This window comes from Centruroides sculpturatus, unplaced genomic scaffold (assembly GCF_000671375.1).
Source record: "Centruroides sculpturatus isolate CEXI.00-Female unplaced genomic scaffold, Cexi_2.0 scaffold1009, whole genome shotgun sequence".
NCBI classification, from domain to species: Eukaryota; Metazoa; Arthropoda; class Arachnida; order Scorpiones; family Buthidae; genus Centruroides; species Centruroides sculpturatus.
In genome coordinates, this window is record NW_019385199.1 from 262,136 (window position 1) to 282,524 (window position 20,389).

At 30.9% G+C, this 20,389-nt stretch overlaps 1 protein-coding gene across 1 annotated transcript in view; it reads left to right on the forward strand.

Moving 5' to 3' along the window:
• LOC111636043 (kielin/chordin-like protein) overlaps positions 1 to 20,389 on the forward strand; it is a 76,812-nt gene that overhangs the window by 42,568 nt on the left and 13,855 nt on the right. Inside the window, exons 15-74 of the mRNA XM_023381198.1 lie at positions 970 to 1,077; positions 2,876 to 2,983; positions 3,064 to 3,171; positions 3,253 to 3,360; positions 3,441 to 3,563; positions 3,867 to 3,869; positions 4,924 to 5,049; positions 5,128 to 5,235; positions 5,315 to 5,422; positions 5,502 to 5,609; positions 5,689 to 5,796; positions 5,876 to 5,983; positions 6,063 to 6,170; positions 6,250 to 6,357; positions 6,437 to 6,544; positions 6,624 to 6,731; positions 6,811 to 6,918; positions 6,998 to 7,105; positions 7,185 to 7,292; positions 7,372 to 7,479; positions 7,559 to 7,666; positions 7,746 to 7,853; positions 7,933 to 8,040; positions 8,120 to 8,227; positions 8,307 to 8,414; positions 8,494 to 8,601; positions 8,681 to 8,788; positions 8,868 to 8,975; positions 9,055 to 9,162; positions 9,242 to 9,349; positions 9,429 to 9,536; positions 9,616 to 9,723; positions 9,803 to 9,910; positions 9,990 to 10,097; positions 10,177 to 10,284; positions 10,364 to 10,471; positions 10,551 to 10,658; positions 10,738 to 10,845; positions 10,925 to 11,032; positions 11,112 to 11,219; positions 11,299 to 11,406; positions 11,486 to 11,593; positions 11,673 to 11,780; positions 11,860 to 11,967; positions 12,047 to 12,154; positions 12,234 to 12,341; positions 12,421 to 12,501; positions 13,277 to 13,384; positions 13,515 to 13,628; positions 13,704 to 13,817; positions 14,694 to 14,801; positions 14,885 to 14,998; positions 16,333 to 16,440; positions 16,524 to 16,637; positions 16,933 to 17,046; positions 18,335 to 18,442; positions 18,512 to 18,619; positions 18,689 to 18,796; positions 19,584 to 19,700; positions 19,805 to 19,909. Of these exons, the coding sequence (XP_023236966.1) occupies positions 970 to 1,077; positions 2,876 to 2,983; positions 3,064 to 3,171; positions 3,253 to 3,360; positions 3,441 to 3,563; positions 3,867 to 3,869; positions 4,924 to 5,049; positions 5,128 to 5,235; positions 5,315 to 5,422; positions 5,502 to 5,609; positions 5,689 to 5,796; positions 5,876 to 5,983; positions 6,063 to 6,170; positions 6,250 to 6,357; positions 6,437 to 6,544; positions 6,624 to 6,731; positions 6,811 to 6,918; positions 6,998 to 7,105; positions 7,185 to 7,292; positions 7,372 to 7,479; positions 7,559 to 7,666; positions 7,746 to 7,853; positions 7,933 to 8,040; positions 8,120 to 8,227; positions 8,307 to 8,414; positions 8,494 to 8,601; positions 8,681 to 8,788; positions 8,868 to 8,975; positions 9,055 to 9,162; positions 9,242 to 9,349; positions 9,429 to 9,536; positions 9,616 to 9,723; positions 9,803 to 9,910; positions 9,990 to 10,097; positions 10,177 to 10,284; positions 10,364 to 10,471; positions 10,551 to 10,658; positions 10,738 to 10,845; positions 10,925 to 11,032; positions 11,112 to 11,219; positions 11,299 to 11,406; positions 11,486 to 11,593; positions 11,673 to 11,780; positions 11,860 to 11,967; positions 12,047 to 12,154; positions 12,234 to 12,341; positions 12,421 to 12,501; positions 13,277 to 13,384; positions 13,515 to 13,628; positions 13,704 to 13,817; positions 14,694 to 14,801; positions 14,885 to 14,998; positions 16,333 to 16,440; positions 16,524 to 16,637; positions 16,933 to 17,046; positions 18,335 to 18,442; positions 18,512 to 18,619; positions 18,689 to 18,796; positions 19,584 to 19,700; positions 19,805 to 19,909 (6,417 nt within the window). The remainder of the gene's footprint in view (positions 1 to 969; positions 1,078 to 2,875; positions 2,984 to 3,063; positions 3,172 to 3,252; positions 3,361 to 3,440; positions 3,564 to 3,866; positions 3,870 to 4,923; positions 5,050 to 5,127; positions 5,236 to 5,314; positions 5,423 to 5,501; positions 5,610 to 5,688; positions 5,797 to 5,875; positions 5,984 to 6,062; positions 6,171 to 6,249; positions 6,358 to 6,436; positions 6,545 to 6,623; positions 6,732 to 6,810; positions 6,919 to 6,997; positions 7,106 to 7,184; positions 7,293 to 7,371; positions 7,480 to 7,558; positions 7,667 to 7,745; positions 7,854 to 7,932; positions 8,041 to 8,119; positions 8,228 to 8,306; positions 8,415 to 8,493; positions 8,602 to 8,680; positions 8,789 to 8,867; positions 8,976 to 9,054; positions 9,163 to 9,241; positions 9,350 to 9,428; positions 9,537 to 9,615; positions 9,724 to 9,802; positions 9,911 to 9,989; positions 10,098 to 10,176; positions 10,285 to 10,363; positions 10,472 to 10,550; positions 10,659 to 10,737; positions 10,846 to 10,924; positions 11,033 to 11,111; positions 11,220 to 11,298; positions 11,407 to 11,485; positions 11,594 to 11,672; positions 11,781 to 11,859; positions 11,968 to 12,046; positions 12,155 to 12,233; positions 12,342 to 12,420; positions 12,502 to 13,276; positions 13,385 to 13,514; positions 13,629 to 13,703; positions 13,818 to 14,693; positions 14,802 to 14,884; positions 14,999 to 16,332; positions 16,441 to 16,523; positions 16,638 to 16,932; positions 17,047 to 18,334; positions 18,443 to 18,511; positions 18,620 to 18,688; positions 18,797 to 19,583; positions 19,701 to 19,804; positions 19,910 to 20,389) is intronic.

The following is a 20,389-nucleotide window of genomic DNA, read 5'->3' on the forward strand; positions in this document are numbered from 1 at the left end:
TGAACCCTTGTGATTATAGGCCATTTTACTCCATCAATGTGTGGATCATAACATTTTATTTATTTGAAAAACCTTATAATTTTATCCAATGATATGTGTAATCACTCTTTAGTTATCAGAACTAAAGATGTTACTTTTTAGGGCAGTAAAAAAGCAACAATAGCATGGAGTTTAGTTCTTGTGCTCCCATTCCCACCCCACAGTAGCTGTTCAACAATAATTAAGACTTACATTTTATGGTAAATGTATACATAATTAATTTGTAGTTTTTGTATAACATTTGTTGTACACTTGCAATTTAAAATTCAAGATTTATACAATTATTCCTCTGTTTGAAACATTAAAATTTTGTACATTAACTTTCAAATTTTTAAATATTATATTCTATTATTCAAATTTTTCTAAAAATTAGAATCCTTTGTATTCTATATTCAAACTTCCTTGTCTGAAGACAAGTTATACATTGTCAAAAGTATTAATGAGAATTTTGTTTAATTAAAGTCATTCTAATGCTGAAAAACAGTTGCTTTTCTTTATTATATTGAGTTATTTTTAAATGTAGAAAAGACAAATTTTTAATATTTCATATAAACATTTTTTAAAGAAAAATATAACAGAACAATAAACTGCTTTACTAGAGTTCACTTTATTTACAAGCACTTTCAGAAAACTAAATCCATCATCAGATGTGCAAGTGACTTAAATTGGTAGGTAAAATTAATTCATTTGTTTGTCTTCTGATGACTGGCTTAGTTGTGAGAAAGTGCTAGAGGGTGACTTGTGAACTCTAGTAAAACAGCTTATTGTTTTGTTTTAGTTTTCAAAGAATTTGGTGTTGTTTTCACATTAAAAAAGAGAAATTTGTAATAAAGCTTGCTGTGTAAAAGGTCAACTATATTTAACATAAAATTATGAAAAATTAATTTTAATTAAGAAAATTCATTTATTATTTTTTGCATATTAAAACAGATATAACAGATCCTAATTTCAAGCATTGTTCACCTCCAAGATGCAATCCACCTTGTTATATTGAACCTTTTTTTATTCCTGGTGAATGTCCTAAATGCGCTTGTCCTGGTAAGCAATATTTATTAGTAGCATTAAAGAAAAACCTTAAATTAAAATTAAATCATTAAGATATTTAATGATTTCTTTTATTGATAGTTGTCTATTATGTTTGTGTGGATTGTTTTCCATAAATTATCTTTATTCAGTATCTAAAGCAAAATTTGATATAAATTATTCAATAACATTAGAAAGAAACAATTTTTCTCCAAACAAGTTAACGAACTAATAAATATTACATTTTCTTTAAAATATTCTGTAATTATGTTTTAATTTTTATTTTAGTTTTTCAGAAAAATTAACACTGCCATACAGGGTATATAGCAGGGGTGGCCAACCTGCGGCTCGCGAGCCACATGTGGCTCTTTGAAGGATTATTTGTGGCTCTCGATAAATGTACCCGAGTTCCCTTTTCATTTTTGTATTATTATGTTTTAAAAAATTATTATCGTTCCGTATGTGTTTCAAAATGTCTTTTAAATTACTAACAACAAATATGAAAGACTAAGTGCAACGTTGTAACAAATTTCATTTCCGTCCAAGTTAAGAATGATATGACTCATCGAAAACTGCGCGAACGAACATAAACAGTGGCGTAATCGTCCGTTATCGACCGACTCCAGACCGATTTTGAATTTGTAAACTGTCATTGCAATGGACAGTTGACATTGTGCTCTGGAGGAAACAATTTGTATCACTCTTGCTACGGATATAATTTGTAATCTGGAATTTTTTGCATACCTTTTTAATACGTATTTAATTGCGGCTCGCAAAAAATTTCAAATTTTGAAAAATGGCTCGGACTATCAAGGAGCTTGGCCACCTTGGGTATATAGTAAAGTCCTTAAACACCCACATAACTGATGAACATGGCTATAATTACATAATACGAACATGGCATATAAGTTAAGTTAGTTACAGTAAAGTGATTACGTGCTACAATATGAGACTGCTTTTTGTGCCCCTAGTGGTAAAATTTGGAAGTCGTCGCTTCCGTCTCGTAAACAATGCACGATATGGAAAAAAGTCGATTACGAAGTTGTAGAACATGACTAATTTAGTGTGAAAAGTTGCTCTGCATCCGGGAATAGTATGAATAAAAAGCATAAAATACTAACATACATATTGAGCATAGATGGTAAAACGTGTATTTCTCGTGTTCATTTGTATATTTTCATTCATTTCTTGTGTGTTTATTTCTCGTTTTTCTATGTCTTTGTGCCGCATTTGTTACCGCGTGTCATTCACAAGTTACTACTTAAGGATTTTACAATACCTCCTGTATATCTAAAAGACAAATTGTTTTTGAACTAAAATTAAGCTAAATCAATTAAATTTAGCTTAAGTCTAACCTTAAAATATTTTATCATTTAGATATATCTAATTTTTATTTCTAGAGAACTACTTTACTTATAGACTAATAGAGAACTATTTATTTTTTACTTTCTTGGGAAATAATGGTGATTGGTCATAAAATGACCACAAGATTTTTACATTTTTGGACTTGGTACCTTTAAATGTTGATAAATGCAAAACAATTTGGGGATTATAAAATGAATTGTAACAGAAATAAAATATAAAGAAAGCTTTACTGTTTGAGATGCACTTTATAAACTGCATATTGGAGTGTGTTGTGCTTTCAGAGGCCATTCTGGAAGCAGAGTATAAAGTATTATGGGTTACATAAAGGTTTTATTTCTGTCTTAGTGATTTTTGCAGGGTATATGCTGATCTGTTATATGCAACTATTGATTATTCTTGCAAAATTAAAATATTTCATATTTTCATATATATTTGTATATTGTAACAGATATAACAGGTCTTGATATCATACTTTGCTCACCTCCAAAATGTGATGCACCCTGTCACATTCAAACTAATAATGTTCCTGGTTCTTGTCCTGAATGTGTTTGTCCCGGTAAATATTTAACATAAATGAATGTCTTTAATTTAAAATAAACTTTTTCTGGATTTTGTAAATATTTTATGCTATAACAGATATAACAGATCAAAGTTTCAAGCACTGTGCAACTCGAAAATGCAATCCTCTGTGTCATGTCCAAACTGATGTTGCTCCCGGTGAATGCCCCAGATGTGTTTGTCCTGGTAATCTATTTCACATAAATGAATTTGTTTAATTTAAATGAAATATTTCAAGATTTCCTTATTTTTTATATGTTATAACAGATATAACAGATCCTAATTTCAAGCATTGTTCACCACCAAGATGTGATGCACCTTGTCATGTCCAAACTGATGTTGCTCCTGGTGAATGTCCAGGATGTGTTTGTCCTGGTATGTGTTGAAGATGAGCAGTTTACATTTAATCTAATTTATCAAAAATTTTTAATTATTTGATTGTATGAATGTTTTAGTAGGTGGTTTGATGACAGATCCTAATTTCAAACATTGTTCATCTCCAAACTGCAATTCTCCATGTCATATTCAAAATGATGTTGCTCCCGGATTGTGTCCAGGATGTGTTTGTCCTGGTATGTGTTTTAATTTGAATATGAATTTATGGATACAAATATATTATTTTAATATTTAAAATAAGTTATTAAATNAAATTAAATTTAAATTTAAAACTCTTTAAAACACTAAATTTAAAGTGCTTTGGTTTCTGTTTTAATTTATAGTAAACAGAACCAAAATCCGAAACTAAAATTAAAAATGAAATACAAATTTATTAATTAACTTAAATTAAAATTTAAATCAAAGCAATTGAAACATAATATTTGGGAAAGTGTGGATAAAGTACTTGTTATCCATCTTGATTGATTTGGTTATATTTCATGCAGGCAGTCGGAATTGAGTCTCTATTTATAGTACTTTGTAAAGTGTTAAGCAATCATAAAAGGCAGATTTGTACAACTTTACATGCAAAGATATGTAAAATTATGTCCAGGGAATTGAAAAAAAATCAGAAAAAATTCCATCGTCTGACAAATTGGCATATTCGATAACCTGGCATCGTTGGGATCAACGTGGTGCTGGGTTAACAAAATGTCACTGTAACAATATGATAGAAATCACAATAATAAAATTTGTTTTTATCTTGTCTACATTAGTACAATATATGTAATGACCCAATGACCAAGATGGTAAAGGCATTAGCCTGCCACACTGGGCACCAGTTTGTCTCACTCAAAAACCTGGAAATTTTTTATAAGTGGTCTAGCTAGATACATTGAAACCTGTCCTCATTACTGGATGCTCTCATTGTTGGACTGGCTACATCCACAAGGGACCTGGAAAAAAGACCTTCTTAATGCCTATATGGCAGAAAGAGTTAAAAAGAATAGCAATTTACTCATCTATCATCTCTATGTTTACAACACAAAACACCAAATTATCAGAATATTAATGTCAAATATAGTTGAAAATCCCAAAAAGCGCTCAATCAACTTGAATGTTTTGACTCTTTTAATGCTTTAGAGCTCTTTTCTTTTAAATCTAAACTTACATAACTGCCATTCAATAATAAATATGATTATTTTTTAATATTTTTCTCTGCAAATATATACAAATATTTTCTTTTGTCATTTTTAAGTTTTATTTTTACTACTGTATTATGCAAATTTTGCTCCTCATTTAAATGTTATCAATTGCATAAAAGTTAAATTCAGTCAGAACCAAAATAAGATACAAAAAAACTTTTTAAATTTCATTTTTATCATAAAATCATCTGTTATATTATAAAATGCAGTATGAATATGTTTTGCTTATCCCTTAAAATATGCTTTAACATCATCAAGAAAGAAATACTTTCAGATCTTTTGTAAATATATAATTTAGCATAATGGTAGTAATATAATTTGTTTTCTCTAAAAGTTGATTTAGTATTCATATTTTAAGAATATGATTCTTTTATAGGTATAACAAATCCAAGTTTCAAGCACTGTTCACCTCCAAAATGTGATCCCCCATGTCATATCCAAACACATGTTGATCCCGGTGAATGTCCTGGATGTGTTTGTCCTGGTAACTTATTATCACATTGAATTTGTTTAATTTAATAAAATTTTTCAAGATTTCCTTATTTTTTATATATTATGACAGATATAACAGATCCCAATTTCAAGCATTGTTCACCTCCAAAGTGTGATGCGCCTTGTTACGTTCAAACTGATGTTGCTCCTGGTGAATGCCCTGGATGCGTTTGTCCTGGTAATTTATTATCATATTGAATTTGTGTAATTTAAATAAAATTTTTCAAGATTTCCTTATTTTTTATATATTATGACAGATATAACAGATCCCAATTTCAAGCATTGTTCACCTCCAAAGTGTGATGCGCCTTGTTACGTTCAAACTGATGTTGCTCCTGGTGAATGCCCTGGATGCGTTTGTCCTGGTAATTTATTATCATATTGAATTTGTGTAATTTAAATAAAATTTTTCAAGATTTCCTTATTTTTTATATATTATGACAGATATAACAGATCCCAATTTCAAGCATTGTTCACCTCCAAAGTGTGATGCGCCTTGTTACGTTCAAACTGATGTTGCTCCTGGTGAATGCCCTGGATGCGTTTGTCCTGGTAATTTATTATCATATTGAATTTGTGTAATTTAAATAAAATTTTTCAAGATTTCCTTATTTTTTATATATTATGACAGATATAACAGATCCCAATTTCAAGCATTGTTCACCTCCAAAGTGTGATGCGCCTTGTTACATTCAAACTGATGTTGCTCCCGGTGAATGCCCTGGATGCGTTTGTCCTGGTAATTTATTATCATATTGAATTTGTGTAATTTAAATAAAATTTTTCAAGATTTCCTTATTTTTTATATATTATGACAGATATAACAGATCCCAATTTCAAGCATTGTTCACCTCCAAAGTGTGATGCGCCTTGTTACGTTCAAACTGATGTTGCTCCTGGTGAATGCCCTGGATGCGTTTGTCCTGGTAATTTATTATCATATTGAATTTGTGTAATTTAAATAAAATTTTTCAAGATTTCCTTATTTTTTATATATTATGACAGATATAACAGATCCCAATTTCAAGCATTGTTCACCTCCAAAGTGTGATGCGCCTTGTTACGTTCAAACTGATGTTGCTCCTGGTGAATGCCCTGGATGCGTTTGTCCTGGTAATTTATTATCATATTGAATTTGTGTAATTTAAATAAAATTTTTCAAGATTTCCTTATTTTTTATATATTATGACAGATATAACAGATCCCAATTTCAAGCATTGTTCACCTCCAAAGTGTGATGCGCCTTGTTACGTTCAAACTGATGTTGCTCCTGGTGAATGCCCTGGATGCGTTTGTCCTGGTAATTTATTATCATATTGAATTTGTGTAATTTAAATAAAATTTTTCAAGATTTCCTTATTTTTTATATATTATGACAGATATAACAGATCCCAATTTCAAGCATTGTTCACCTCCAAAGTGTGATGCGCCTTGTTACGTTCAAACTGATGTTGCTCCTGGTGAATGCCCTGGATGCGTTTGTCCTGGTAATTTATTATCATATTGAATTTGTGTAATTTAAATAAAATTTTTCAAGATTTCCTTATTTTTTATATATTATGACAGATATAACAGATCCCAATTTCAAGCATTGTTCACCTCCAAAGTGTGATGCGCCTTGTTACGTTCAAACTGATGTTGCTCCTGGTGAATGCCCTGGATGCGTTTGTCCTGGTAATTTATTATCATATTGAATTTGTGTAATTTAAATAAAATTTTTCAAGATTTCCTTATTTTTTATATATTATGACAGATATAACAGATCCCAATTTCAAGCATTGTTCACCTCCAAAGTGTGATGCGCCTTGTTACGTTCAAACTGATGTTGCTCCTGGTGAATGCCCTGGATGCGTTTGTCCTGGTAATTTATTATCATATTGAATTTGTGTAATTTAAATAAAATTTTTCAAGATTTCCTTATTTTTTATATATTATGACAGATATAACAGATCCCAATTTCAAGCATTGTTCACCTCCAAAGTGTGATGCGCCTTGTTACGTTCAAACTGATGTTGCTCCTGGTGAATGCCCTGGATGCGTTTGTCCTGGTAATTTATTATCATATTGAATTTGTGTAATTTAAATAAAATTTTTCAAGATTTCCTTATTTTTTATATATTATGACAGATATAACAGATCCCAATTTCAAGCATTGTTCACCTCCAAAGTGTGATGCGCCTTGTTACGTTCAAACTGATGTTGCTCCTGGTGAATGCCCTGGATGCGTTTGTCCTGGTAATTTATTATCATATTGAATTTGTGTAATTTAAATAAAATTTTTCAAGATTTCCTTATTTTTTATATATTATGACAGATATAACAGATCCCAATTTCAAGCATTGTTCACCTCCAAAGTGTGATGCGCCTTGTTACGTTCAAACTGATGTTGCTCCTGGTGAATGCCCTGGATGCGTTTGTCCTGGTAATTTATTATCATATTGAATTTGTGTAATTTAAATAAAATTTTTCAAGATTTCCTTATTTTTTATATATTATGACAGATATAACAGATCCCAATTTCAAGCATTGTTCACCTCCAAAGTGTGATGCGCCTTGTTACGTTCAAACTGATGTTGCTCCTGGTGAATGCCCTGGATGCGTTTGTCCTGGTAATTTATTATCATATTGAATTTGTGTAATTTAAATAAAATTTTTCAAGATTTCCTTATTTTTTATATATTATGACAGATATAACAGATCCCAATTTCAAGCATTGTTCACCTCCAAAGTGTGATGCGCCTTGTTACGTTCAAACTGATGTTGCTCCTGGTGAATGCCCTGGATGCGTTTGTCCTGGTAATTTATTATCATATTGAATTTGTGTAATTTAAATAAAATTTTTCAAGATTTCCTTATTTTTTATATATTATGACAGATATAACAGATCCCAATTTCAAGCATTGTTCACCTCCAAAGTGTGATGCGCCTTGTTACGTTCAAACTGATGTTGCTCCTGGTGAATGCCCTGGATGCGTTTGTCCTGGTAATTTATTATCATATTGAATTTGTGTAATTTAAATAAAATTTTTCAAGATTTCCTTATTTTTTATATATTATGACAGATATAACAGATCCCAATTTCAAGCATTGTTCACCTCCAAAGTGTGATGCGCCTTGTTACGTTCAAACTGATGTTGCTCCTGGTGAATGCCCTGGATGCGTTTGTCCTGGTAATTTATTATCATATTGAATTTGTGTAATTTAAATAAAATTTTTCAAGATTTCCTTATTTTTTATATATTATGACAGATATAACAGATCCCAATTTCAAGCATTGTTCACCTCCAAAGTGTGATGCGCCTTGTTACGTTCAAACTGATGTTGCTCCTGGTGAATGCCCTGGATGCGTTTGTCCTGGTAATTTATTATCATATTGAATTTGTGTAATTTAAATAAAATTTTTCAAGATTTCCTTATTTTTTATATATTATGACAGATATAACAGATCCCAATTTCAAGCATTGTTCACCTCCAAAGTGTGATGCGCCTTGTTACGTTCAAACTGATGTTGCTCCTGGTGAATGCCCTGGATGCGTTTGTCCTGGTAATTTATTATCATATTGAATTTGTGTAATTTAAATAAAATTTTTCAAGATTTCCTTATTTTTTATATATTATGACAGATATAACAGATCCCAATTTCAAGCATTGTTCACCTCCAAAGTGTGATGCGCCTTGTTACGTTCAAACTGATGTTGCTCCTGGTGAATGCCCTGGATGCGTTTGTCCTGGTAATTTATTATCATATTGAATTTGTGTAATTTAAATAAAATTTTTCAAGATTTCCTTATTTTTTATATATTATGACAGATATAACAGATCCCAATTTCAAGCATTGTTCACCTCCAAAGTGTGATGCGCCTTGTTACGTTCAAACTGATGTTGCTCCTGGTGAATGCCCTGGATGCGTTTGTCCTGGTAATTTATTATCATATTGAATTTGTGTAATTTAAATAAAATTTTTCAAGATTTCCTTATTTTTTATATATTATGACAGATATAACAGATCCCAATTTCAAGCATTGTTCACCTCCAAAGTGTGATGCGCCTTGTTACGTTCAAACTGATGTTGCTCCTGGTGAATGCCCTGGATGCGTTTGTCCTGGTAATTTATTATCATATTGAATTTGTGTAATTTAAATAAAATTTTTCAAGATTTCCTTATTTTTTATATATTATGACAGATATAACAGATCCCAATTTCAAGCATTGTTCACCTCCAAAGTGTGATGCGCCTTGTTACGTTCAAACTGATGTTGCTCCTGGTGAATGCCCTGGATGCGTTTGTCCTGGTAATTTATTATCATATTGAATTTGTGTAATTTAAATAAAATTTTTCAAGATTTCCTTATTTTTTATATATTATGACAGATATAACAGATCCCAATTTCAAGCATTGTTCACCTCCAAAGTGTGATGCGCCTTGTTACGTTCAAACTGATGTTGCTCCTGGTGAATGCCCTGGATGCGTTTGTCCTGGTAATTTATTATCATATTGAATTTGTGTAATTTAAATAAAATTTTTCAAGATTTCCTTATTTTTTATATATTATGACAGATATAACAGATCCCAATTTCAAGCATTGTTCACCTCCAAAGTGTGATGCGCCTTGTTACGTTCAAACTGATGTTGCTCCTGGTGAATGCCCTGGATGCGTTTGTCCTGGTAATTTATTATCATATTGAATTTGTGTAATTTAAATAAAATTTTTCAAGATTTCCTTATTTTTTATATATTATGACAGATATAACAGATCCCAATTTCAAGCATTGTTCACCTCCAAAGTGTGATGCGCCTTGTTACGTTCAAACTGATGTTGCTCCTGGTGAATGCCCTGGATGCGTTTGTCCTGGTAATTTATTATCATATTGAATTTGTGTAATTTAAATAAAATTTTTCAAGATTTCCTTATTTTTTATATATTATGACAGATATAACAGATCCCAATTTCAAGCATTGTTCACCTCCAAAGTGTGATGCGCCTTGTTACGTTCAAACTGATGTTGCTCCTGGTGAATGCCCTGGATGCGTTTGTCCTGGTAATTTATTATCATATTGAATTTGTGTAATTTAAATAAAATTTTTCAAGATTTCCTTATTTTTTATATATTATGACAGATATAACAGATCCCAATTTCAAGCATTGTTCACCTCCAAAGTGTGATGCGCCTTGTTACGTTCAAACTGATGTTGCTCCTGGTGAATGCCCTGGATGCGTTTGTCCTGGTAATTTATTATCATATTGAATTTGTGTAATTTAAATAAAATTTTTCAAGATTTCCTTATTTTTTATATATTATGACAGATATAACAGATCCCAATTTCAAGCATTGTTCACCTCCAAAGTGTGATGCGCCTTGTTACGTTCAAACTGATGTTGCTCCTGGTGAATGCCCTGGATGCGTTTGTCCTGGTAATTTATTATCATATTGAATTTGTGTAATTTAAATAAAATTTTTCAAGATTTCCTTATTTTTTATATATTATGACAGATATAACAGATCCCAATTTCAAGCATTGTTCACCTCCAAAGTGTGATGCGCCTTGTTACGTTCAAACTGATGTTGCTCCTGGTGAATGCCCTGGATGCGTTTGTCCTGGTAATTTATTATCATATTGAATTTGTGTAATTTAAATAAAATTTTTCAAGATTTCCTTATTTTTTATATATTATGACAGATATAACAGATCCCAATTTCAAGCATTGTTCACCTCCAAAGTGTGATGCGCCTTGTTACGTTCAAACTGATGTTGCTCCTGGTGAATGCCCTGGATGCGTTTGTCCTGGTAATTTATTATCATATTGAATTTGTGTAATTTAAATAAAATTTTTCAAGATTTCCTTATTTTTTATATATTATGACAGATATAACAGATCCCAATTTCAAGCATTGTTCACCTCCAAAGTGTGATGCGCCTTGTTACGTTCAAACTGATGTTGCTCCTGGTGAATGCCCTGGATGCGTTTGTCCTGGTAATTTATTATCATATTGAATTTGTGTAATTTAAATAAAATTTTTCAAGATTTCCTTATTTTTTATATATTATGACAGATATAACAGATCCCAATTTCAAGCATTGTTCACCTCCAAAGTGTGATGCGCCTTGTTACGTTCAAACTGATGTTGCTCCTGGTGAATGCCCTGGATGCGTTTGTCCTGGTAATTTATTATCATATTGAATTTGTGTAATTTAAATAAAATTTTTCAAGATTTCCTTATTTTTTATATATTATGACAGATATAACAGATCCCAATTTCAAGCATTGTTCACCTCCAAAGTGTGATGCGCCTTGTTACGTTCAAACTGATGTTGCTCCTGGTGAATGCCCTGGATGCGTTTGTCCTGGTAATTTATTATCATATTGAATTTGTGTAATTTAAATAAAATTTTTCAAGATTTCCTTATTTTTTATATATTATGACAGATATAACAGATCCCAATTTCAAGCATTGTTCACCTCCAAAGTGTGATGCGCCTTGTTACGTTCAAACTGATGTTGCTCCTGGTGAATGCCCTGGATGCGTTTGTCCTGGTAATTTATTATCATATTGAATTTGTGTAATTTAAATAAAATTTTTCAAGATTTCCTTATTTTTTATATATTATGACAGATATAACAGATCCCAATTTCAAGCATTGTTCACCTCCAAAGTGTGATGCGCCTTGTTACGTTCAAACTGATGTTGCTCCTGGTGAATGCCCTGGATGCGTTTGTCCTGGTAATTTATTATCATATTGAATTTGTGTAATTTAAATAAAATTTTTCAAGATTTCCTTATTTTTTATATATTATGACAGATATAACAGATCCCAATTTCAAGCATTGTTCACCTCCAAAGTGTGATGCGCCTTGTTACGTTCAAACTGATGTTGCTCCTGGTGAATGCCCTGGATGCGTTTGTCCTGGTAATTTATTATCATATTGAATTTGTGTAATTTAAATAAAATTTTTCAAGATTTCCTTATTTTTTATATATTATGACAGATATAACAGATCCCAATTTCAAGCATTGTTCACCTCCAAAGTGTGATGCGCCTTGTTACGTTCAAACTGATGTTGCTCCTGGTGAATGCCCTGGATGCGTTTGTCCTGGTAATTTATTATCATATTGAATTTGTGTAATTTAAATAAAATTTTTCAAGATTTCCTTATTTTTTATATATTATGACAGATATAACAGATCCCAATTTCAAGCATTGTTCACCTCCAAAGTGTGATGCGCCTTGTTACGTTCAAACTGATGTTGCTCCTGGTGAATGCCCTGGATGCGTTTGTCCTGGTAATTTATTATCATATTGAATTTGTGTAATTTAAATAAAATTTTTCAAGATTTCCTTATTTTTTATATATTATGACAGATATAACAGATCCCAATTTCAAGCATTGTTCACCTCCAAAGTGTGATGCGCCTTGTTACGTTCAAACTGATGTTGCTCCTGGTGNTTCTGTACTCTATTAAAAACTAAAATTTATTTGTTTGTAAGCTTAAAATAGATTCTTATTAACCATATATTATTAAAAATGCATTAATAAATAAAATACAGAACTGGAAATAGTAATTTATAGTTTAGCCTAGTGACAAGTAGATTCGGAGACAAGTAAATTCGACTTACGTCGTTTTTCAACTTAAGTCGTTTTCCTGGAACCAATTACCGACGTAAGGCGAGGTATACCTGTACTTATGTGGGAATCCCTTTACTTCTCAACAATGTCACCATGCAACTCTCCCAAGCTAGATATACTGGAGCTGTGGATAGCACTGTTTAACCTTCTACAGATGTTAATTGCATGGTTCACAATAAAACATCTTGCGGCATTATTAGTGCTGCTATAAATTTATTATTTGTTTATTTACTGTTTAATTTATTATGAATTATGTATTTTATATTTTAATCCAATTTAATTTTCTTTTACATATCATTGTATTTTTGCATTATTGTATAATTTTGTAAATTGTATATATATAATTTCAATTCTGTGCACTTGCAAGACAAACAATTTGAAAAAAATGTTAGCTGCTATTTGGGTTCTATTTCTTGAATTCAAATGTTTTGTTTTCTAAGAATGATTCTGCCTGAGAAAACAGTTATGTACTGTCAAAAGTACTTGCAAATAAATCTTTTTATGTAATGCTAACAAACAATGGTGTATATTAGGGAAAAGGAATTGAAAAGTACAAATAAAAGATATTAAATCTTCTGTAATCTTTTATAGGTATAACAGATCCAGATTTCCTGCATTGTTCACCTCCAAAATGTGATGCACCTTGTAGCATGCAAACTATGATTGCACCTGGTCAGTGTCCCGGATGCGTATGTCCTGGTAAGTAGTTTGCCACGAACAGAAATTTTAAAATGATTTGTATATTGGATGTTACCACTCAAAATAATGCCAATATGACAAAACATTTTATTTTAAATTAAAATTCTTAATTTTATTTATTTCTTTGCAGAAATATCAATAACAGATCCTAATTTTAAGCATTGTTCGCCTCCAAGATGCGATCCGCCTTGTTACGTTCAAACTAATGTTGCTCTTGGCGAATGCCCCGGATGCACTTGTCCTAGTAAGTATTAAATCTATTAATCTATGTTAATATTTTTGATAAAATGTCCCATTAATTTGATGAATTGTTTTACAGGTAATTCAATAACAGATCCTCATTTTAAGCATTGTTTAACTCCAAAATGTGACCCCTGGTGTTACATTCAAATTAACGTTACTTCTGGTTCATGTCCTGGATGCATCTGTCCTGGTAAATATTAGTATGAATAGGTTAAAATTAATGACGTTGTTTCTTATGTGGATCTATCTTTAATCTCTTATAAGTAAATACTTCTTTCTTTAGCACATTAACCACCAAATCAGATGTATACGTCTGATATCGATTGGCTTTTTTAGGAGTCGTGTCAGACATTTTTGACAAATGCCTTCAGTTTTAGCCAGAGCCAAGTCAGTCACTATCTGTATAAATTTGTATTACCTTTTAAAAATATGGCATCTGATGAACAAGTTAAAAATATCATGGAATTGTGGGAAGAAATAAGTAACTGCTAATAGAAAAACTGTTTACTAAAAAAATATGTATGAGTAAATTAATTATAAAATTGAAGGGTTGCATCTCAAAACTTGTTTGATCCAGAAAAAGAAATTTTACAGTACAGGAAAGCCAAAAAACTGCTACTCAAATAAGGTACTTTTCATATAAATGGTGGGCTTCAGTTGCTTATATCAACAGCAGTAAGTGAGAATTTAAATGTGCCTTTCATACCACAGAGAGCCGCCACTTGGAAAGGAAATTCAACACTTGTTAATGATCAGAGCTACACCAAACGAGTTTTGGATTCAGCCCTTCAATTATAATGTCAATTATGCTGTTGTCCAATGTGTTAAGAACTAATTTTTTAAAAATTAGTGAATTTGGCTAGAAGAATGGTAATATTTTTCTATATTTCTCTTGTTATGAATAGTGATATTTTATTCACTCTATAAAATTAAACATACCACTTGTGAATAAGAACCCCTTACCAAAATTTAGACAAATTTTTGAATTGAAAAGAGGGAATGTAAATATTTAACATAATTTTTAAAACTGAAATGAAGTTTTCTGATCTTTTACATGTTGTAACAGATATAACAGATCCCAATTTCAAGCATTGTTCACCTCCAAAGTGTGATGCACCTTGTCATGTTCAAACTGATGTTGCTCCTGGTGAATGCCCTGGATGTGTTTGTCCTGGTATGTGTTGAAGACAAGCAATTTACATTTAATCAGATTTATCTAAAATTTTTAATTATATGATTGTATGAATGTTTTTGTAGATGATTTGATAACACATCCTAATTTCACACATTGTTCACCTCCAAATTGTGATCCATCTTGTCACATTAAAACGAATGTTGCTCCTGGTGAATGCCCTGTTTGTATTTGTCCAGGTAAGTATTTGTTGCAGTCTTTATTTTCATAAGGTAATGCATAAAAAGGAAGGAAAAACTAGTCGAGGTAATGTTCTCGTCATCAAATGGCTGGCCGACTGATTGTACCAGCTATCGGAATATAAAAACCCTAACTTTCCCTGAATTCTTTTGTCATTTAAGAGGTTGGCAGTTGAAGGTTTTGCTTTGTGAAGCTTTGCTATTGTCCATGCTTCATCAATGAGGAACAAACAAAGTTCTTTCTAAATGTTTCACTTGTTCAAGACAGGCATATTTCTGCTATCCTCACTTTTGTAGATTACAGTGTACCAGTAAATTATAAAATTTGATACCAAACATGAGTATTACATATTATCAAAATATTACAGTTTAAATAATAAGACTAGCCATGTGTGACACATTCTGAAAATCAGGAACATACTAAAATCTTTTGATGTTGTCAACTTTTCATTTGAGGCTACTCAACTTTCATTAAAAGAATTCAGTGCTAAAATGTTCCAAACAAAACACGTAGTATCTTTCTTGAATTTGCTTCTTGTCCGGTTGTTGTCTGTTAGTTTTATTAACGGCCATCGACGTCCATTGTAAATACTAGATTTATTATATACAGAATGGGAAATAGAGCCTGATTAGAAAATCATTAATGTTTATTGGTTTATTTTAACTGAGGAATGCATTTTGGACATTCTTAACCCTCATTGGCCCCTATACAAGTTATACATTGTAAGTAATTGTGCATCTTTCTTGACACCCAAATACATACATAGATAAGAAGTTTCACTTACATTTTTTGATGACTACCTCATTCACTTTGAAAAGCAACTTTTAACTTTTTAACCATACAACCACATTTTCCACTTACGATCATCTCCAGTTCCAAAGTACATTTTAACAGCCCTACTCCCTTTCCCTCTTGTTTTTATACATACTTAACTCTATGTCCCCCCTCTAGTCTAGACTTAGCATCTTGTTTCAAGCCTGGCCACAGTTGGAACTGTTGAAGCAAACACAAGCATCAAGCAGTCTTTATATTCATCACTTCAATATGCAAATGTTCTCAAGAATAATAATTCAATTTCTTTTTAAAATTTAAAAATTCCAATGGACAAAAAATAGATGGCAGAGGATACATTTGCATATTGAAGAAAGCACCAATTTTTTATTTTTTTAATCAAAATGATTGGATAGAATTACTTATTAAGCAGTTACTTCTTTGTATAAGTCATTAAAAGTTATATTTCTACAGATTTTTTTTTAATCATCATCTAATTGATTACTGTAGTTACTACTTGTTATTAAATATTCAAAATTAATAATTTAATCTTTTTTTTTAGATATAACACACCCTTTTTTCAAGCATTGCTTGCCTCCAAAATGTGATTTGCCTTGTTACATTGAAACTAATATTTCTCCCGGATCATGTCCCGGATGCGTTTGCCCCGGTATGTGTTAAAGATGGACAATTTCACATTAAAAATTTTCATTAAATTACATGAATTGTTTAATTTTATGAATTTTTCTGTAGGTGATTTAATAACAGATCCTAATTTCAAGCACTGTTTGCCTCCAAAATGCGATGCACCTTGTTACATTGAAACTAATATTGCTCCCGGATCGTGTCCCGGATGTGTTTGTCCTGGCAAGTACTAAATATTTATAATACTTGTTATATTGTTATTGGGCTACAATTTTCAAATTACAGACCTATAAATTTCCATTCTCATTTATCCTTCATTAATCTCAAGAACAGAGTGAGATAGATGAAAATCAAGACCAGATATGAAAAGCCTAGGGATTAGAGGCTCCATTTAACTACATATGAACCTTCCAGTCTGGTCATAAAGTCACAGTTTTTTAAATTTAAAACATGAATAAAAATTGTAGCCTGGCATTATGATAAATTTATGATTCTTTATTTATGAATTCTTTTACAGGGGGTTCAATAACAGATCCTCATTTTAAGCATTGTTCACCTCCAAAATGTGATCCTCCATGTCAAATTAAAACTAATATTGCTCCTGGTGAATGCCCTCACTGTGTTTGTCCTGGTAAGTATTAATATGAATAGTTCTTCTTCTAGATTTATTTTTTCATATATTCACAAGAGGTTACATTGTCCACAAGAGACAAGTTTCTAAGTTTAAAAATACCCTAGTAAAATTGACTAAAAATCTTTCTGAAAGACAGAGATTTACCTTTAATAATGCAGCCAAACTCTATTCATATCTTTTCAAAGGAACTGAGAGAAACATTCAAGTAAAACTATTTTGAATTATTTTCTGAGTGAATGTATATGTCACAAAAGTACAACCATACAACTGGATTTATAGGTGTAATTCTTGACAAAAACGTTTCAATTTACTACATGATCTGTATATTACATTTGTAATATACAGATGTAATATACAGATGTATACTACATCTGTATATTACATCTGTATATTACATTATTTGAAGAACACATAAAAGAAAAGGTGAAACAGTGTGAAATTAAATGTACATATTTTACATACTTTTCAAATTTAAATGTTAAAAAAATTGGATCAAGTTTTATTTGTTTCTTGTTTTTTTCTAATGGACTTGCCACATACTGGTACGGTATGTGAAATAAGTTGTCTCGTTTTGCCGAAACTCCAGTCACACGAATGAAAGGCGTCATTCTAAAAGTTCACACTGACAGAGAATAGTGAAAATAAATGGGAAACCAGAGAGCAATTTTTATTCACTTAAGCAAAATCAATTTACACTACAAAATATGGAAAGCATAAATTTTCAATGTGTCGGATTGGCGATTTTCTAAATGGGAGAATTTGTCGAGTTGTAAAAAGCAAAACAAATAATATATAACTTGACGATGTGTTATGTACTATTCACTTTGCTTTTTGCATCTGCTGGCTATTTGCTGTTGGTGTGGACAAGCTGAAACGAATACATAATTCACTTTTTCAGTTTTTTAATACTGGCTTCAAATTTCAAAGTGAAGCTATTAATTCAAAGTGAATAATACATAAATGTACATAATAATACATGTATAAGTGTGAAATAGTGTAAATTTAAAACATAACTGAAGTGTTTTATAATAGAGAAATTATGTGCAGAAAATATTCAGTGTATAATTATGAAAAATGAACAACTGAGAAATGTATAAACCGAGTCTGACTGTAATTTAATTAATTAAAAATAAATGCAAACATGACTAAAACATCTGACAGTTCAAATTTTTGATTGATTCATAAATTATTTTGGCTTTTAAACATATATATATATATATATTAATTAGAACCAAAATCCTGTATTATTATATTTATAATATGATACTTATAATTTCTTTTATAGAAATAACAGATCCAAGTTTCAAGCACTGTTCGACTCCAAAATGTGATCCACCTTGTCACATTCAAACAGATGTTGTTCTGGGATCATGTCCCACATGTGTTTGTCCTGGTATATATTTAACATTTTAAAACCAAAATTAAATATTTTAGAATTTCATGAAATTTTTACATGTAACAGATATAACAGATCCAAGTTTCAAGCACTGTTCGACTCCAAAATGTGATCCACCTTGTCACATTCAAACAGATGTTGTTCTGGGATCATGTCCCACATGTGTTTGTCCTGGTATATATTTAACATTTTAAAACCAAAATTAAATATTTTAGAATTTCATGAAATTTTTACATGTAACAGATATAACAGATCCCAATTTCAAGCATTGTTCACCACCAAAGTGTGATGCACCTTGTTATGTTCAAACTGATGTCGTTCCTGGTGAATGCCCTGGATGTGTTTGTCCTGGTAATCATAAAAATATACATTTTTGTCTATGACCTTTTTTGCAATTACAGAATATTACAAATGTATATAAACTTTCCATGTATTTCAATCACTTCACATTCCTTAGTCAATAATCTACTACTGTACTAATACTCCATCTTTGATACAACATACTTGATAAGGACATGAAAATGTTTGATGTTTGAGAAAAGTTCTTTATTGTTTCTTTAATTCGCTTTCATTTATCTTAATTAGTATTAACATTGCAATTTTACTTATTTTTATATTATTCATTTATATTATTTAGTCATGATGAATAAAATAAGTAAGCTATATAAAGAAAGATGCACGGATGTGGCAATAAAAGTATCGGCTTTCCATTCTGAAGAACTCAAATTCAACTCTAGGTCCATCGTTTGAAATTTTCATGTGTAGTTTGACCCATATACATCTGGCTACTTTCCTCGCCACCTTGTGTCATCCTATTGTTGACCTGACCAAAGCCACAATGGGCACAAAAAAAGGCCTTCTTACTACCCTTAAGATGAAGAGAGTTTAAAAGATAAGGCTATGTGCAGCCAGTATTCCATGCACTATTATTGGGGATTTGAAAAGAGTTATGCAAAACAAAGATCATTAAAATTGAATTAAATTTTGTGAAAAAGATTAAATATATAAATAACCATTGTAACAATACAATTTTAATTTATTATTTGTTTACAATCTAAAATTTGGAAAGCAAGTATTGAAAATTTGTTGTGCATCATATTATTTTCTTATTATTAAATCACAATAAACTATTTTGCAGATGACAGATCAAACGATCGTATCCCCAAAGTATTATGCTCGATGCCATTGTGTATTGCACCGTGTCACATTCAACAATATATAAATCCCGGTGAATGTCCCAGTTGCATTTGTCCAGGTATAAAAATAAAAATAATTAATGCATAAATTAGAGTATTCTGTAAGAAATTTAATTATATTAATTTATTAATTTTGCTATTCCATAAATATTATCATCTATAGATGTTGCCAAGTTCTCATTACATTGTTCTATGCCAAAGTGTGATTCTCCTTGCCAAATTGAAAGAAATGTTCTTCCTGGCCAGTGTCCTAGATGCAATTGTCCTGGTGAGTTTTGCAATCCTGATTTTATGCTATTTAAAAATTCTTAACTAAGTAGTTATATGAAAATTATAGTTTTAGTAGTTTTAACCTGACTTTCGCAGCATTTTGAGACATTGTAACAAGTTCCACGAAGTGTTACGAGATCTGATAATTTGACTTAAAAAAAATTATTAGTTATTAGATACAGTAAAACCTGTGTAAACTGGAATCATACCATATCAAATTAATTTTTAACCTATTGGATAAGTTTAATCCAAGTTAATCTGAAGTGATTCCAACTAAAGATGGGAGAATTTGAATGCAAGAATTGAGAACTATTTCATTCTAAAAAGTTTGTATTGTTCCAAAACTTGTACTAAGTATTTGATTACTTCTCAGATGCAGTTGTTGAGTTCGCACAATGGCAAACAAGCCAGTTTGAATTAAAAAAAAAAAACTAGTGTTTTGCTCTGCCATCAGAAATTTTAATTGCATTACAATAAT